General features: G+C 49.1%; 2 protein-coding genes across 8 annotated transcripts in view; both read left to right on the top strand.

Annotated features, from left to right (window-relative positions):
* Positions 1-4,317, top strand: part of LCK (LCK proto-oncogene, Src family tyrosine kinase) — a 34,226-nt gene extending 29,909 nt beyond the window's left edge. For 4 of the 6 annotated variants that reach the window (XM_037995177.2, XM_037995084.2, XM_037995117.2 and 1 more), the window contains one exon: positions 3,666-4,081. In XM_037995177.2, the coding sequence (XP_037851105.1) occupies positions 3,666-3,868 (203 nt within the window). In that variant the 3' untranslated portion in view covers positions 3,869-4,081. Of the gene's footprint in view, positions 1-3,665 lie in introns of all 6 variants that reach the window. The other 2 variants (XM_037995228.2, XM_037995278.2) reach the window with 1 other exon arrangement.
* A 7,111-nt stretch (positions 4,318-11,428) lies between these two features.
* The window catches only part of HDAC1 (histone deacetylase 1), a 42,759-nt gene continuing 38,076 nt past the window's right edge, over positions 11,429-16,111 (top strand). For both annotated transcript variants that reach the window (XM_007979587.3, XM_007979586.3), the window contains exon 1: positions 11,429-11,569. In XM_007979587.3, the coding sequence (XP_007977778.1) occupies positions 11,521-11,569 (49 nt within the window). In that variant the 5' untranslated portion in view covers positions 11,429-11,520. The remainder of the gene's footprint in view (positions 11,570-16,111) is intronic.

Below are 16,111 nucleotides of genomic sequence, written 5' to 3'. Positions count from 1 at the left end.
GGTGAAAAGCTGAAGGGCTTCCCTGCCCTGGGCTTGCCCCAACCCAGAGTCCAGGGGTAGTGCTGGAGCTGGAAATATGGAAATACTCTCCAGTTATCCTGCCAGGGGTCCTCACTGCTCCTCGCCTATTCCCACAGAAGCAAACCCATAGGGAATGTATCTATTAGAAGAAAATAGGCAGTGAAAGCATGATGATAAGTGGAAACTGACATGTAGCATTAGGGTCAGGGAGACAATGGGGAGAAATGGGGACCTTGGTAAACTTGCAGCTGCTGCAGCAGATGGTTGCAATTAAGGCGTGGGGGACCCGAAAAACCAGATCTTTTGTTTTTTTAAGAGAAGCCAAAACTTGGAGTTTTAGGAAAATTTGTTCATTTCCATTTATTGGCGATCGAGTCAAATTGTTTAAAAGCACTCTAGGGGCTGGGCACGGTGACTCACGCCTGTAATCCCAGCACTTTGGGAAGCTGAGGTGGGCAGATCACAAGGTCAGGAGATCGAGACCAGCCTGGCCAACATGGTGAAACCCCACCTCTGCTAAAAATACAAAAATATTAGCCAGGCGTAGTGGTGGGACCTGTAGTCCCAGCCACTAAGGAGGCTGAGACAGGAGAATCACTTGAACCCTGGAGGCAGAGGTTGCAGTGAGCCATGATCATGCCATTGTACTCCAGCCTGCGTGACAGAGTGAGAGTCCATCCCCAAAATAAATATAAATAAATTAAATAAATTAATTAAATGAATAAATAAACAAAACCACTCTAGGGCCAATCCAAAGTGGATTTGTGGGCCATACTCTGGCTGGATTTAACCTGTGGGCTTGCATCCCCTAACTCTGGCCATGGCTGTTTAGTTATGTGGCCTATGTCCTCCTATGCCCTAATTTTAAAATGTGAGAGTCCCGGTCGGGCATGGTGGCTCACGCTTGTAATCCTTGCACTTTGGGAGGCTGAGATGGGCAGATCACGTGGTCAGGAGTTGGAGACCAGCCTGACCAACATAGTGAAACCCTATCTCTACTAAAAGTACAAAAATTAGCCGGGTGTGGTGGCATGCGCCTGTAGTCCCAGCTACTCAGGAAGCTGAGGCAGGGGAATCCCTTGAACCCGGGAGGTGGAGGTTGCAGTGAGTCGAGACCATGCCATTGCACTCCAGCCTGGGCAACATAGTGAGACTCTGTCTCAAAAAGAAAAAAAAAATAAAATTGTGAGAGTCCCATAGGTAGAGGCCTCGCTTGTACAAGTCCTGGGGGAAAAGGGTCTCTGTTGACCAGGCTTTAGTCCCAAACTTTCCAGGAGCAAAACTGATTTTATAAATACCCTATAAGCTTTTGGTCTTTGGGAACTGCTTGTCACAATCTTTGCTCAGAAGACTGAAGGAGAAACCAGACACTACATGAGCAATTTAGAAACAGGGAAGGAGGGAGCTGTGTTACTGCTGTGATCACGTAGTTCTCCAGAGCAGTTCTTCTTGGGGTCTACATGCCAAACGCCTGCCAGAGGGGCCAGGACCAGCATAAAGGGAGGGAACCAGCTGAAAGACTATTTCATCTGGGTCATGAAGGGGCCTGGGGAACCTTCTCAAGCCCAAATAAGGTCTGCTTTGTGAGGCCCAGGGTCCATTTGGCTTCCTGATGCAGGATGTCATGTGCCTGGTCTTAAAACTGGAGAGACTTCACCACTGTCTTGGTTGTGGGTGCCCATGCTGCCCTGGGCCCTGACCATCTCATCATTCCTACCAAATAATAATCATCCCAGGTGCCCTTTATTAATTATTTATTTATATATGTATTTCAGACAGAGTCTCTCTCTATCACCCAGGTTGGAGTGCAGTGGCATGATCTCAGCTCACTGCAACCTCTACCTCCTGGGTTTAAGTGATTCTTCTGCCTCAGTCTCTTGAGTAGCTGGAATTACAGGTGTATGCCACCACGCCCAGCTAATTTTTGTATTTTTTTAGTACAAACAGGGTTTTACCATGTTGGCCAGGCTGGTTTCAAACTCCTAACCTCAGGTGATCCACCTGCCTCAGCCTCCCAAAGTGCCGGGATTACAGGCATGAGCCACCGCACCTGGCCTCAGGTGCCCTCTATGAAGCATCTCCGATCCAGACTTTCTGTGCCTGGATAGATTCGATGCTTTCTGTGATACATATATATGATTTTTATTTATTTTTTATTTTTTGAGACAAGAGTTTGGCTTGAGTTGCTCAGGCTGGAGTGTAATGGCGCAGTCTCAGTTCACTACAACCTCTGCACCTCCACCTCCTGGGTTCAAGCAATTACTATGCCTCAGCCTCCCAAGTAGCTGGGACTACAGGCATGTACCACCATGCCCGGCTAATTTTTGTATTTTTAGTAAAGATGGGGTTTTGCCATGTTGTTCAGGCTGGTCTTGAACTCCTGGCCTCAAGTGATCTGCCTGCCTTGGCCTCCCACAGTGCTGGGATTACAGACGTGAGCCACCATGCCTGGCTTGTGCACTATATTTGATGCTTTCTCATCAATCCTCATTCAATCCTCATAACAATTCTGTCAGGTAGGAACAGCTATTTACTCTTTACTCTATTTTCCAAATAAGGAAACTGGGCTCGCCCAAGGTCCCACAACTAACATGTGTGTATTATTGAGCATTTAATTTATACTAGGGGAGCCGGTCATGGTGGTGTGCACCTGTTGTCTAGCTATTTAGGAGGCTCAGGTGAGAGGATCACTTGAACCCAGGAGTTCAAATCTGCCATGTGCTATGATTGTGCCTGTGAACAGCTGCTGCACTCCAGCCTGGGCAACATAGTGAGATCCCTTATCTAAAACATTTTTTTATTTTTGTTTTTATTTATTTATTTATTCATTTATTTATTTTTTGAGATGGAGTCTCGCTGTGTCGCCCAGGCTGGAGTGCAGTAGTGCGATCTTGGCTCACTGCAAGCTCCACCTCCCGGGTTCACGCCATTCTCCTGCCTTAGGCTCCAGAGTAGCTGGGACTACAGGCGCACACCACCATGCCCGGCTAATTTTTTGTATTTTTAGTAAAGATGGAGTTTCACCATGTTAGCCAGGATAGTCTCGATCTCCTGACTTCGTGATCCACCTGCCTTGGCCTCCCAAAGTGTTGGGATTACAGGCGTGAGCCACTGCGCCCGGCCAACATTTTTTTATTTAAAGTAAATAATCAGCTGGGAATGGTGGCTCACGCCTGTAATCCAGCACTTTGGGAGGCCAAGGCGGGCGGATCACCTGAGGTCGGGAGTTCAAGACCAGCCTGACCAACATGGAGAAACCCATCTCTACTAAAAATACAAAATTAGCTCGGCGTGGTGGTGCATGCCTGTAATCCCAGCTACTCCAGGGGCTGAGGCAGGAGAATCGCTTGAACCTGGGAGGTGGAGGTTGTGGTGAGCTGAGATCGTGCCATTGCACTCCAGCCTGGGCAACAAGAGTGAAACTCCATTTCCAAAAAAAAAAAAAAAGATATAATCTATACCAGGCACTCCAAGTGGTGTAACTGACATTCAGCAAGTACGGCTTGTGTGACCTTACCATTGATGAAGACCAAGATTCTTTTGGATTGGTGCTCACACTGTGCCAGTTAAATATTCCGAACATTACCCCTGCCTGTGGGCTTCCAGTGCCTGACCTTCATGTCCTTTCTCCCATCAACCCCTAGGGATGACCAACCCGGAGGTGATTCAGAACCTGGAGCGAGGCTACCGCATGCCGTGCCCGGAAAACTGTCCAGAGGAGCTGTACCAACTTATGAGGCTGTGCTGGAAGGAGCGCCCGGAGGACCGGCCCACCTTTGACTACCTGCGCAGTGTGCTGGAGGATTTCTTCACGGCCACGGAGGGCCAGTACCAGCCTCAGCCTTGAGAGGCCTTGAGAGGCCCTGGAGTCCTCCCCTTTTCTCTCCAGCCTGACTTGGGGAGATGGAGTTCTTGTGCCATAGTCACACGGCCTATGCACATATGGACTCTGCACACGAATCTCGCCCATATGTGACACATATGCACCTTGTGTCTGTACACGTGTCCTGTAGTTGCGTGGACTCTGCACATGTGTCTTGTACATGTGTAGCCTGTGCGTGTATGTCTTGGACACTGTATAAGGTACCCCTTTGGCTCTTCCATTTCCTGAGACCACAGAGAGAAGGAAGAAGCCTGGGATTGACAGAAGATTCTGCCCACCTACTTTTCTTTCCTCAGATCATCCAGAAGTTCTTCGAGTGCCAGGACCTTATCTAATACCTCTGTGTGCTCCTCCTTGGTGCCTGGCCTGGCACGCATCAGGAGCTCAATAAATGTCTGTTGATGACTGTTGTACATCTCTTTACTGTCCACTCTTTGTGGGTGGGCAGTGGGGGTTAAGAAAATGGTAACTAGGTCACCCTGAGATGGGGTGAAAGATGGGATGAGTGGATGTCTGGGGGCTCTGCAGACCCCTTCAAATGGGACAGTGCTCCTAACCCCTCCCCAAAGGATTCAGGGAGACTCCTGCCTGGAATCCCTTAGGGAATGGGTGTGTCACAGGACCTTCCTCCCCATTATAAAAGGGCAACAGCATTTTTAACTGATTCAAGGGCTGTATTTGACCTCATATATATATATTTTTTTGAGATGGAGTCTCGCTCTGTCGCCCAGGCTGGAGTGCACTGGCCGGATCTCAGCTCACTGCAAGCTCCGCCTCCCGGGTTCACGCCATTCTCCTGCCTCAGCCTCCCGAGTAGCTGGGACTACAGGTGCCCGCCACCTCGCCCGGCTAGTTTTTTGTATTTTTTAGTAGAGATGGGGTTTCACCATGTTAGCCAGGATAGTCTTAATCTTCTGACCCGTGATCCGCCTGTCTTGGCCTCCCAAAGTGCTGGGATTACAGGCTTGAGCCACCGTGCCTAGCCCAGATTTTGTTTTTTTAAGGCTAGTCAAATGAATCAGTGGGAGTGGAGGAGGAACAAATAAATCTGTAACTATCTTCAGATTTTTTTATTTTTATTTTTTCGAGACAGGGTCTCACTTGGTCATCCAGGATGGAGTGCAGTGGCATGACCACGGCTCACTGCAGCCTCAACCTCTCCAGCTCAAATGATCCTCCTGTCTCAGCCTCCCGAGTGCCTGGGACTACTTTCTTGAGGCCAGAAGTTCAAGGCTAGCCTGGGCAACAGAGTAAGATCCTGGTCTCCAAAAAAAGTTTTAAAAAAACCAAACACACTTAGCCGAGCATAGTAGCTCACGCTTGTAGTCCTAGCAGATCAGGAGGCTGAGGCATGAGGATTGCGTGAGATATGACTGTGCCACTGCGGCACTCCAGAGTAGGCGACAAAGGGAGATCCTGTCTCAAAAAAAAAAAAAAAAAAAAAAAAAAAGGAAGGCTTCATTGAGAAGGTGGCTTTTGAGCAAAGATTCCAAGGTGAAGGAGTGAGCCTTGTATGGAGGGGGGAGGAGCAGTCAACCAGAGGGAATAGGGTGAGGCAGGCGTTTACCTGGCAAGCTCTGAGACAGGAGGATAGATCCTACAGGCCTGGGGCCTTGTGACCTCTGCAGAAGCCATTTTGAGGAAAGTTTGTAGGAATCTCTGCAAAGCTGGTATGATCTGAATTACATTTTATTTATTTATTTATTTTTATTATTTATTTATTTCTTGAAACGGAGTCTCACTCTGTCACCCAGGCTAGAGTGCAGGGGCGAAATCTTGGCCCACTGCAAGCTCCGCCTTTCTCTGCCTCACTCCTGAGTAGCTGGGACTACAGGAGCCCACCACCAAGCCCAGCTAATTTTTTTGTATTTTTAGTAGAGACGGGGTTTCACCGTGTTAGCCAGGATGGTCTTGATCTCCTGACCTCATGATCTTCCCGCCTTGGCCTTCCAAAGTGCTGGGATTACAGGTGTGAGCCACCACACCCGGCCTATTTTTTTATTTTTAATTGAGATAGGGTCTTACTGTGTTACCCAGGCTGGAGAACAAAGGTGAAATCTCGGCTCACTGCAGCCTCTGCCTCATGGACTCAAACAATCCTCCCACCTCAGCCTCCTAAGTAGCTGGGACCACAGGCGTACACCACCACTCCCAGCTAATTTTTTGTATTTTTGGTGGAGACGGGGTTTCACCATGTTGCCCAGGCTGATCTCGAACTCCCAAGCTCAAGTGATCTGTCTTCCTCAGCCTCCCAAAGTGCTGGGATTACAGGCGTAAGTCACAGCGCTCGGCCCTGACTTACATTTTAAAAGGATGGCTCTTACTGCTGTCTTGAAAATAGACTGAGCTAGTCAGTTTATAAAACTGGGGAGATTTTACATAAAACTCCAGATTTCTGCCTTCTCTTGTAAAATAGGGGCTAGGTACGTTGGCTCACTCCTATAATCCCAGCATTTTGGAAGGCCAAGATGGGCAGATTGCTTGAGCCCAGGAGTTTAAGACCAGACTGGGCAACATGGCAAAACCTTGTCTCTGCAAAAAAAAAAAAAAAAAAAAAAAAAAAAAAAAAATTAGCAGGGTGTGGTGGTACACACCTGTAGTCCCAGCTACTCAGGAGGCACGCCTGTATTCCCAGCTACTTAGGAGGATGGCTTGAGCCCAGGAAGTCAAGGCTGCAGTCAGCATGATCCTGCCACTGTACTTCAGCTTGAGTGAAAAAGAGAGCGAAACCCCATCTCAAAAAAAAAAAAAACCAGAAAAAAAAACCGAAGATTTAGCTATGTTGGACTTACCTGTCCTCATGGAGCCAAATAATGGCCACCCCTTCAGGTAGGGCATGAACTCTGCCTTTGCCAGAGTCCCCTCCACTCCCTGTTGGTCTTAGACAATGAAACTGAGTGTTAGTAGCTATTTATCATCAAGTTCGTGCTTGTTGTTCTTATAATAAAGAGAAGTGGTTTAATAAATGGTATAACAAAGAAAATTACATTATGGTATAATAAAGAAAATGGTTTTTTTGCACACACATTTCCATTAAAAAGTGAGAAAATTAAAGATACCTGAGGATGGCAGAGTGTTTGATGAAAGATGGGGAAATGTCAGCCAGGCACAGTGGCTCACATCTGTAATCCCAGCAGTTTAGGAGACCTGGGCCTGTGGATCACAAGGTGAGAAGTTCAAGATCAGGCCGGGCGCGGTGGCTCAAGCCTGTAATCCCAGTACTTTGGGAGGCCGAGACGGGCGGATCACGAGGTCAGGAGATCAAGACCATCCTGGCTAACACGGTGAAACCCCATCTCTACTAAAAAAATACAAAAAACTAGCTGGGCGAGGTGGTGGGCGCCTGTAGTCCCAGCTACTTGGGAGGCTGAGGCAGGAGAATGGCGTGAACCCAGGAGGCGGAGCTTGCAGTGAGCTGAGATCCGGCCACTGGGCGACAGAGCGAGACTCCGTCTCAAAAAAAAAAAAAAAAAAAGATAGACTTAGCCAACATAATAAAACCCCGTCACTACTAAGAATACAAAAAGTTAGCCAGGTGTGGTGGCGGGAGCCTGTAATCGCAGCTACTCGAGAGGCTGAGGCAGGAGAATCGCTTGAATCCGGGAGGCAGAGGTTGTGGTGAGCCAAGGTCACACTATTGTACTATTGCACTCCAGCCTGAGCCACTAGAGTGAAACTGTCTCAAAAAAAAAAAAAAAAAAAAAAAAAAAAAAAAAAAAAAAAAAAATGGGGGAATGTCATATTTCTTTATTAAAGGGAAAATAATCTAATTTTTAAATTTTATTTATTATTTTTGTTTTATTTTATTTTTGAGACAGAGTTTTGCTCTTGTCCCCCAGGGTGGAGCGCAATGGTGCGATCTCAGCTCACTGCAATCTCTACCTCCGGGCTTCAAGCAATTCTCCTGCCTTAGCCTCACTAGTAGCTGGGATTATAGGCGCCTGCCACCATGTCTAGCTAATTTTTATATTTTTAGTAGACATGGGGTTTCACCATGTTGGCCAGGCTGGGCTCGAACTCCTGACCTCAGGTGATCTGCCCGCCTCGGTCTCCCAAACTGCTGGGATTACAAGCTTGAGCAACCATGCCCGGCCTCTAATTTTTAAAACATGCAAACAAAGGGCCAGGTGCGGGGACTCATGCCTGTAATCTCAGCAGTTTGGGAGGCCGAGGTGGGCAGATCACGAGGTCAGGAGATCAAGACCATCCTGGCTAACACTGTGAAACCCCATCTCTACTAAAAACACAAAAGATTAGCCGGGCATGGTGGTGGGTGCCTGTAGTCCCAGCTACTTGGGAGGCTGAGGTGGGAGAATGGCATGAACCCGGGAGGGGGAGCTTGCAGTGATCCAAGATGGCGCCACTGCACTCCAGTCTGGGCGATAGAGCAAGATTCCGTCTTAAAAAAAAAAAAAAAAAAAAAAGGCCGGGCGCAGTGGCTCACGCCTGTAATCCCAGCACTTTGGGAGGCCGAGGTGGGCGGATCACAAGGTCAGGAGATCGAGACCATCCTGGCAAACAAGGTGAAACCCTGTTTCTACTACAAATACAAAAAAGTAGTCGGGCGTGGTGGCGGGCGCCTGTAGTCCCAGCTACTCGAGAGGCTGAGGCAGGAGAATGGTGTGAACCCGGGAGGTGGAGGTTGCAGTGAGCCGAGATCATGCCACTGCACTCCAGCCTGGGCAACAGAGCCAGACTCCATCTCTCAAAAAAAAAAAATAAATGCAAACAAAGAGCCTCTGAGTCATAACAACATAAATCTATCAACTGACCGACCTGCTGCCACACCTCATGATCTCATCTGATCCCCACACTCCTTCTCTTTGGGATACTGTGTGCTACCATAGTGTCGGTGAATTTTGTATTCCTATCCTCCCCATTTTTATTATTTTATTTTATTTCTTTTATTTATTTGAGACAGAGTCTCACTCTGTCATTCAAGCTGGAATGCAGTGGCCTGATCTCGGCTCACTGCAACCTCCACCTCCCGATTTCAAGCGATTCTCCTGCCTCAGCCTCCTAAGTAGCTGGGACCTACAGGCGTGCACCACCACACCCAGCTAATTTTTGTATTTTTAGTAGAGACGGGGTTTCACCATGTTGGCCAGGCTGGTCTCGAACTCCTGACCTCAGGTGATCTGCCTGCCTCAGCCTCCCAAAGTGCTGGGATTACAGGCGTGAGCCACAGCAGCCGGCCTCCTCCCCATTTTATAACAAGGGAAATGGAGGCCCAGAACGGTTAAGTAAACCCACCCAGGGCTAGCTGAGAATTCGCAGCAGAGAACTCGGAGTAGAATTTGTTCCCTGGCCCTTTGCTATTTCTATTATAGAGGCACCCAGCCTTAGATTTTCTGTTACCTTATAATTAATGACTCAAATGCAGTTTCTGAGTGAGAAACACAAGTCCCAAACACTCTTTAAAGAGGCATAAAGATGTATCTTGTTTTGTTTTGTTTGAGACAAGGCCTGGCTCTATTGCCCAGGCTGGAGTATGGTGGTGTGATCTTGGCTCACTGCAACATCTGTCTCCTGGGCTCAGGCTATCATCCCACCTCAGCCTCCTGAGTAGCTGGAAGTACAGGAGCGTGCCCCCACACCCGGGTAATTTTTCTATTTTTTGTAGAGATGGGGTTTTGCCGTGTTGCCCAGGCTGGTCTTGAACTCATGAACTCAAGTGATCCACCTGCCTTGGCCTCCTAAAGTGTTGGGATTACAGACATGAGCTTGCCCTGCCTCTTGTTGAATGTAGGACCACGAGTAGGTGGCTAACTTAGCACAATGTTTGGCATATAGGAAGCACTCATTAAATATCGACATTATTTTAGTTATTTTAATAGCCCCGCATTGCACTTTTAGGTCTTTCCGCTTTCAGTGATGATCAGTTGATAATTGATGATCTGGTGGAGTGGTTCTCAATGGGAGAGTTGGGGGCAATTTTACACTCCCTTACACCCCACTAATCTTCCCCCCAACCCAGTGGTAAAGCTATTGCACAGTACTTGGCAATGTCTAGAGACAATTTTGGTTGTCACAGCCTGGGGGAAAGGTGCTACTGGCATCTAGTGGGTAGAGGCTAAGGATGCTGCTTAATTTTTTTTTTTTTTTTGGAGACAAGAGTTTCGCTCTAGTTGCCCAGGCACAGAACAGTTTCCTACAAAAAAGAATTACCTGGCCCAAAATGTCATTAGCTTCCAGGCTGAGAAACCTGCCCTCCTAGGCCAGGCACCATGGCTCATGCCTGTAACATTGGGAGGCCGAGGCGGGCGGATCCTGAGCTCAGGAGTTGGAGACCACCTTGACCAACATGGAGAAACCTCGTCTCTACTAAAAATACAGTTAGCCGGGCGTGGTGGCGCATGCCTGTAAGCCCAGCTACTCGGGAGGCTGAGGCAGGAGAATCGCTTCAACCCAGACGCAGAGATTGCGGTGAGCCGAGATCACACCGCACAGATCACACCATTGTACTCCAGCCAGGGCAACTAAAGCGGAACTGTCCTCAGGGAAGGGAAGGGAGGGAAGGGAGGGGAGGGGGGAGGAGGGGAGGGGAAGTGAGGGGAAGAGAAGGGGAGGAGGAAAGGAAAGGAAAGGAAAGGAAAGGAAAGGAAAAAGGAAAGGAAAAAGGAAAGGAAAAAGGAAAGGAAAGGAAAGGAAAGGAAAGGAAAGGAAAGGAAAGGAAAATCTGCTCTCCTATCATAGGATAATCCCATGTCCTCGTGTCTAAAGAGACTCCTACTTAAGTCATCCTGGGTGACTGCTTCAGGGAGGTAGGTTTTGGAGTCAGAAAGGCTAGGTTCTGTCACTTTGTTACAGTGCCTCTGGTGCAAAGAAGGCATTCAAAAAACCCTGTACAGTTGAAAAATTGAATTTAATTACTTTGTGTAACTTTGAGTCATTCACAGAAATCTGAACTTCTTTATCCTGTCCTGTAAAATGGAGGTAAAAAGCCCTTGGCCGAGAGGTGTTTTGAGGAAAAACTGAAATAACATTGGTAAACTGTCGCACAGTACTTGGCACACAGCAGCCCCTCGACAAACAGCTTTCTTTCCCTTTCTTGTCAGTTTCTTCCTCTCAAAACCAGCGTGTTGCTTTTCTTTTTAATTTAATTATTTTTCTGTAGCCCTCCTTTGCGATCACAAACTCGCTTTCTAACCCAGGTTCAGCCCTTTTATTGGCTGAGTGACCTTGTGCAAGTCACTTTTCCCCTGTAGGCCTCGGTTTATTCTCCGTAAAATCAGAAAGTTGGCCTCCGATCTCCAAGCACGCTTTTCACGACCAAGTGGGACTGTTAAGTTTACGGAGCTGCTTTCCTCCCCCGGGACTGATGGTACGGTCCCCGGGCGGCTCCCCACCCATCTGTCGCAGACCTTGGTACAGGCCCAGGGGGCCCTCGGCGGCCTCTCCGGGCTGCCCTTGCCCCCTGCCGAGTTCCGGGCCCGTGTCTGCGCAAGCTGATTGGCTGGAGCGGTGCCCGGGCTGCGCGGCTATAGGTGAGCTCAGGAGGGGACGGGCGGGGCGGGCCGGAGACCCGCCCCCTCCCCCCTGGGTCGGACGCTGAGCTGAGCCGCGGGCGGGAGGGCGGACGGACCGACTGACGGTAGGGACGGGAGGCGAGCAAGATGGCGCAGACGCAGGGCACCCGGAGGAAAGTCTGTTACTACTACGACGGTGAGCACCGTCCTCGCGGCGGGGGCGGGGCCGGGCCGGGCCGGGCCGGGCCGAACCGGGGACCTGGAGGCTGAGGCTGGAGCGCCGATGGGAGGCTGCGGGAGGCTGAGGCGCTGGGGAGAGGCTCGGAGAGGAGGCTGCGAGGGGGAAGTCGAGGCTGAGGGAGGAGGCTGTGAGGAAAGGAGATGGAGGCTGAGATCGAGGGGATCGCGTGGGGGAACCCTGAGGTAATCTTGGTGGGAAGATTCTGAGGAAGTCTGATGTGGAGAGTTTGATGTGGAGAGTTTGAGTGGGACTCCTAGAGGGGAGGGTGCGTCCGAGCAGGGAGGCTGAATCTGATGGAGACGGCTGCAAGGATACATTTTCTTGCTGAGAACCCAAAGCTCTTCCCTGCCCCGTCTCTTCCTCATCTTTTCTGGGGGAAGAGCCCTGCACGACTGGTCGCCCGCCTCCCCTCCCCCAGCCTCTGAGCGGGGCCTGCGGTTGCTACTGCGACGTGGGGCGCCAGGGGTTGCAAGGAGAAGGATGCAACCTGTTAAAACAGACTTCTCACTTAATCTCTCAAGCAGGTTACTGTGTTCGAGGAAGTGTTGAGGGGCTGGGGCGGTGGGAATGATCGGGTCCCAGTGACCGAAGTACTCTCCGTGTCAGAGCTCAGAGTGTTAGAGGAGCACAGAGAATAGGCACTGAACTCCACCTGAGGAGTCAGCGAAGGAGGGGACGTCTCAGGACCTGAAGAACAGGAGTTCTTAGCCAGGCAAAGGGAAGGCAAAGATAACAGCAAGTTTCAGAGGCAAGAGAGAGGACAGCACCTTTGAAAAACAGGCATTTGACCGGGCGCGGTGGCTCACGCCTTGGGAGGCCAAGGAAGGCGGATCACTTGAGGTCAGGAGTTCGAGACCAGCCTGGCCAACATGGCAAAACCCTGTCTCTACAAAAATATAAAAAGTAGCTGGGCGTGGTGGCGCGCGCCTGTAATTCCAGCTACTTGGGAGGCTGAGGCAGGAGAATCCCTTGAACTTGGGAGGTGGAGGTTGCAGTGAGATGAGATCAGGCCACTGGACTCCAGCCTGGGCGACAGAGCAAGACTCTGTCTCAAAAAAAAAAAAAAAAAAAAGGAAGAAAGAAAAGCAGGCATTTGTAACAGTATGGCTGAGACATAGATTTGGGGGCCTATTGTAGAAGGTGGGGACCCGGGGCGAGGGAAGTGTTGCAAATAATGAGGTTGCAGAAGTAAATGGAGACCGACCAGGCGAGGTGGCTCACACCTGTAATCCCAGCACTTTGGGAGGCCAAGGCTGGTGGATCATCTGAGGTCAGGAGTTCGAGACCAGCCTGGCCAACATGGTGAAACCCCGTCTCTACTAAAAATACAAAATTAGCCGGGCATGGTGTCGCGCACCTGTAATCCCAGCTACTCTGGAGCCTGAGGCAGGAGAATCCCTTAGAACCCAGGAGGTGGAGGTTGCAGTGAGCCAAGATCATACCACTGCACTCCAGCTTGGACAACCGAGTGAGGCTATGTCTTAAAAAAAAAAAAAAGTAAATAGGGACCAGACCATGAAGGGCTGGGCATGCTGTCCCAAGGAAGTTGGACTTTATTGAGGGCACTTGTGAATGATTCAAGTTTTATGCAGGTTAGTGACATCATTAGGTTTATACCTTAGAAATTAAAGTCATGGGCTGGGCACGGTGGCTCACACCTATACTCCCAGCACTTTGGGAGGCTGAGGAGGGCAGATCACGAAGTCAGGAGATCGAGACCATCCTGGCTAACTGGTGAAACCCCGTCTCTACTAAAAATACAAAAAAATTAGCCGAGCGTGGTGGCGGGCACCTATAATCCCAGCTACTTGGGAGGCTGAGGCAGGAGAATGGTGTGGATGTGGGAGGTGGAGCTTGCAGTGAGCGGAGATCATGCCACTGCACTCTATCCTGGGCGACAGAGGGAGACTCCGTCTCAAAAAAAAAAAAAAAAAAGAAAAATTAAAGTCATGGGGTCCAGGTGCAGTGGCTCACGCCTGTAATCCCAGTACTTTGGGAGGCCAAGGCAGGAGATCACTTGAGGCCAGGAGTTCAAGACCAGCCTGGATAACATGGTGAAACCCCGTCTCTACTAAAAATACAAAAATTACCTGGGCGTAGTGGCATGCACCTGTAATCCCAGCTACTCAGGAGGCTGAGGCAGGAGAATCACTTGAACCTAAGAGGCAGAGGTTGCAGTGAGCCAAGATTGCGCCACCGCACTCCAGCCTGGGCAACAGGGTGAGACTCCATCTCAAAAAAATAAAAAAATTAGCCAGGTGTGGTGGCACATGCCTATAGTCCCAGCTACTCAGGAGGCTGAGGCATAAGAATTGTTTGAACCTGGGAGGCGGAGGTTGCAGTGAGCTGAGTTCTCACCACTGCACTCCATCCTGAGCAAAAGATTGAGACTTGGTCTCAAAAAAACAAAAACGAACAAAAAAAGAAATTCAGATAAGGGGTAAGGAAGAAGGCATGGATCCCAAGTTCCTGGTGTGGGCAATACATATATATATAGAGAGAGAGAGGGACAGTGTCTAGCTCTGTCACCCAGGCTGGAGTGCAGTGGCATGATCTTGGCTCACTGCAACTGCAACATCCATCTCCTAGATTCAAGGGATTCTCCTGCCTCAGCCTCCTGAGTAGCCGGGATTACAGGCGTACGCCACCATGCTTGGCTAATTTTTGTATTTTTATTAGAGATGGGGTTTCACCATGTTGGCCAGGCTGGTCTCAAACTGACCTCCAGTGATCTGTCTGCCTCAGCCTCCTAAAGTGCTGGGATTACAGGCATGAGCCACACTTCCTGGCCTCTGGTGTGGGCAATTTGATGGTGAGTGTTTGGAGGTTTGGAGAATGCCATGTCAGTTGATAACTTTTTTTTTTTTTAAACTTCTAGAGACGGGGTCTCAATATATTGCCCAGGCTTGTCTTGAACTCCTGGGCCTGGCCTCAAGCAATCCTGCCACCTCAGCGTCCCAGAGTGCTGGGATTACAGGCATAAGCCACTGTTTTTTGTTGTTGTTGTTTGTTTAGAAATAACTATTGATAACTGTTAAGATGTTTGGGAGACATTCAAGTAGAGGCATCCAGTAGGTAGTTTAGAAGATAGAAATTTTTTTGGTAGTCATCAGTATCTTAGTCTGTTATAACAGAACAGTGTTTATAAAGAACAGAAATTGCTGGATGTGGTGGCTCATGCCTATAATCCCAGTAGTTTGGGAGGCTGGGGCAGACGGTTCTTTTTTTTTTTTTTTTTTTTGGAGACGGAGTCTTGCTCTGTCGCCCAGGCTGGAGTGCAGTGGCCGGATCTCAGCTCACTGCAAGCTCCGCCTCCTGGGTTTACGCCATTCTCCTGCCTCAGCCTCCCGAGTAGTTGGGACTACAGGCGCCCGCCACCTCGCCCGGCTAGTTTTTTGTATTTTTTTTTTTTAGTAGAGATGGGGTTTCACCGTGTTAGCCAGGATGGTCTCGATCTTCTGACCTCGTGATCCGCCCGTCTCGGCCTCCCAAAGTGCTGGGATTACAGGCTTGAGCCACCGCGCCCGGCCCAGACGGTTCTTTTGAGCCCAGGAGTTTGAGACCAGCCTGGGCAACATAGGGAGACCCCGTCTCAACAAAAAGTAAAAAAATTAGTTGGGCATGATGACATGTGCCTGTAGAGAGGCTGAAGTGGGAGGATCACTTGATCCTGGGAGGTCGACTTTGCAGTGAGCCATGATTGCACCACTGCACTCCAGCCTGGCGGACAGAGTGAGACCTTATGTCAAAAAAAAAAAGAACATAAATGTATTTCTCATAGTTCTGGAGGCTGAGAAGTCCAAAGCTGGAAAGGCCAAGATCAGGGTGCCAGCATTTGGTGTCTGGTGAGGGTCTGGTCTCTACTTTCAAGATAGTGCTTTTTATTCAGTGTCTTCTTATGACAGAAGGTGGAAAGGCAAAAAAGGATGAACTCTGTTTTTTTTATAAGGCCATTAATGTATTAGGATGGTAGAGCCCTTGAAACCTAAACACCTCCCAAAAGGCTCCACTTCCAAACACTGTTGGCACTGGGGATTATGTTTCCAACACATGAATTTTGGGGGACACATTCAGACCATAGCAATCAGCATGTGGATAGTTATTTTATTTAATTTTATTTATTTATTTATTTATTTATTTATTTATGTATTTATTGTAGAGATGTTGTCTCGCCATGTTGTCCGGGCTGGCCTTGAACTCCTGGGCTCAGGTGATCCTCCCATCTCAACCTCCCAAAGTGCTGGGATTATAGGCATGAGCCACCATTCCTGGCTGGTAGCAATTTTAATTATAGTAAATGTAGTCCTAAAGGATGCAGTCACCCAAGAAGTTATATAGAATTCCAGGGTGGAATTCTAAGGAAGTGGATTGAGGAAAAGTTTAGTGCCCCTCATGCTGTGTACTCCCTCACCATACTATTTGTCACTGTGTAGCGGAATTGCTCATTTACTTGGTCATATTTCTTGTAGGCAGGAGGCTCTTTAGAGAAAGGGGCCA

This window comes from Chlorocebus sabaeus, chromosome 20 (assembly GCF_047675955.1).
Source record: "Chlorocebus sabaeus isolate Y175 chromosome 20, mChlSab1.0.hap1, whole genome shotgun sequence".
Lineage (NCBI taxonomy): Eukaryota > Metazoa > Chordata > Mammalia > Primates > Cercopithecidae > Chlorocebus > Chlorocebus sabaeus.
Note: the sequence above shows the minus strand (reverse complement) of the source record. Positions and strands in the feature narration are given on the sequence as shown.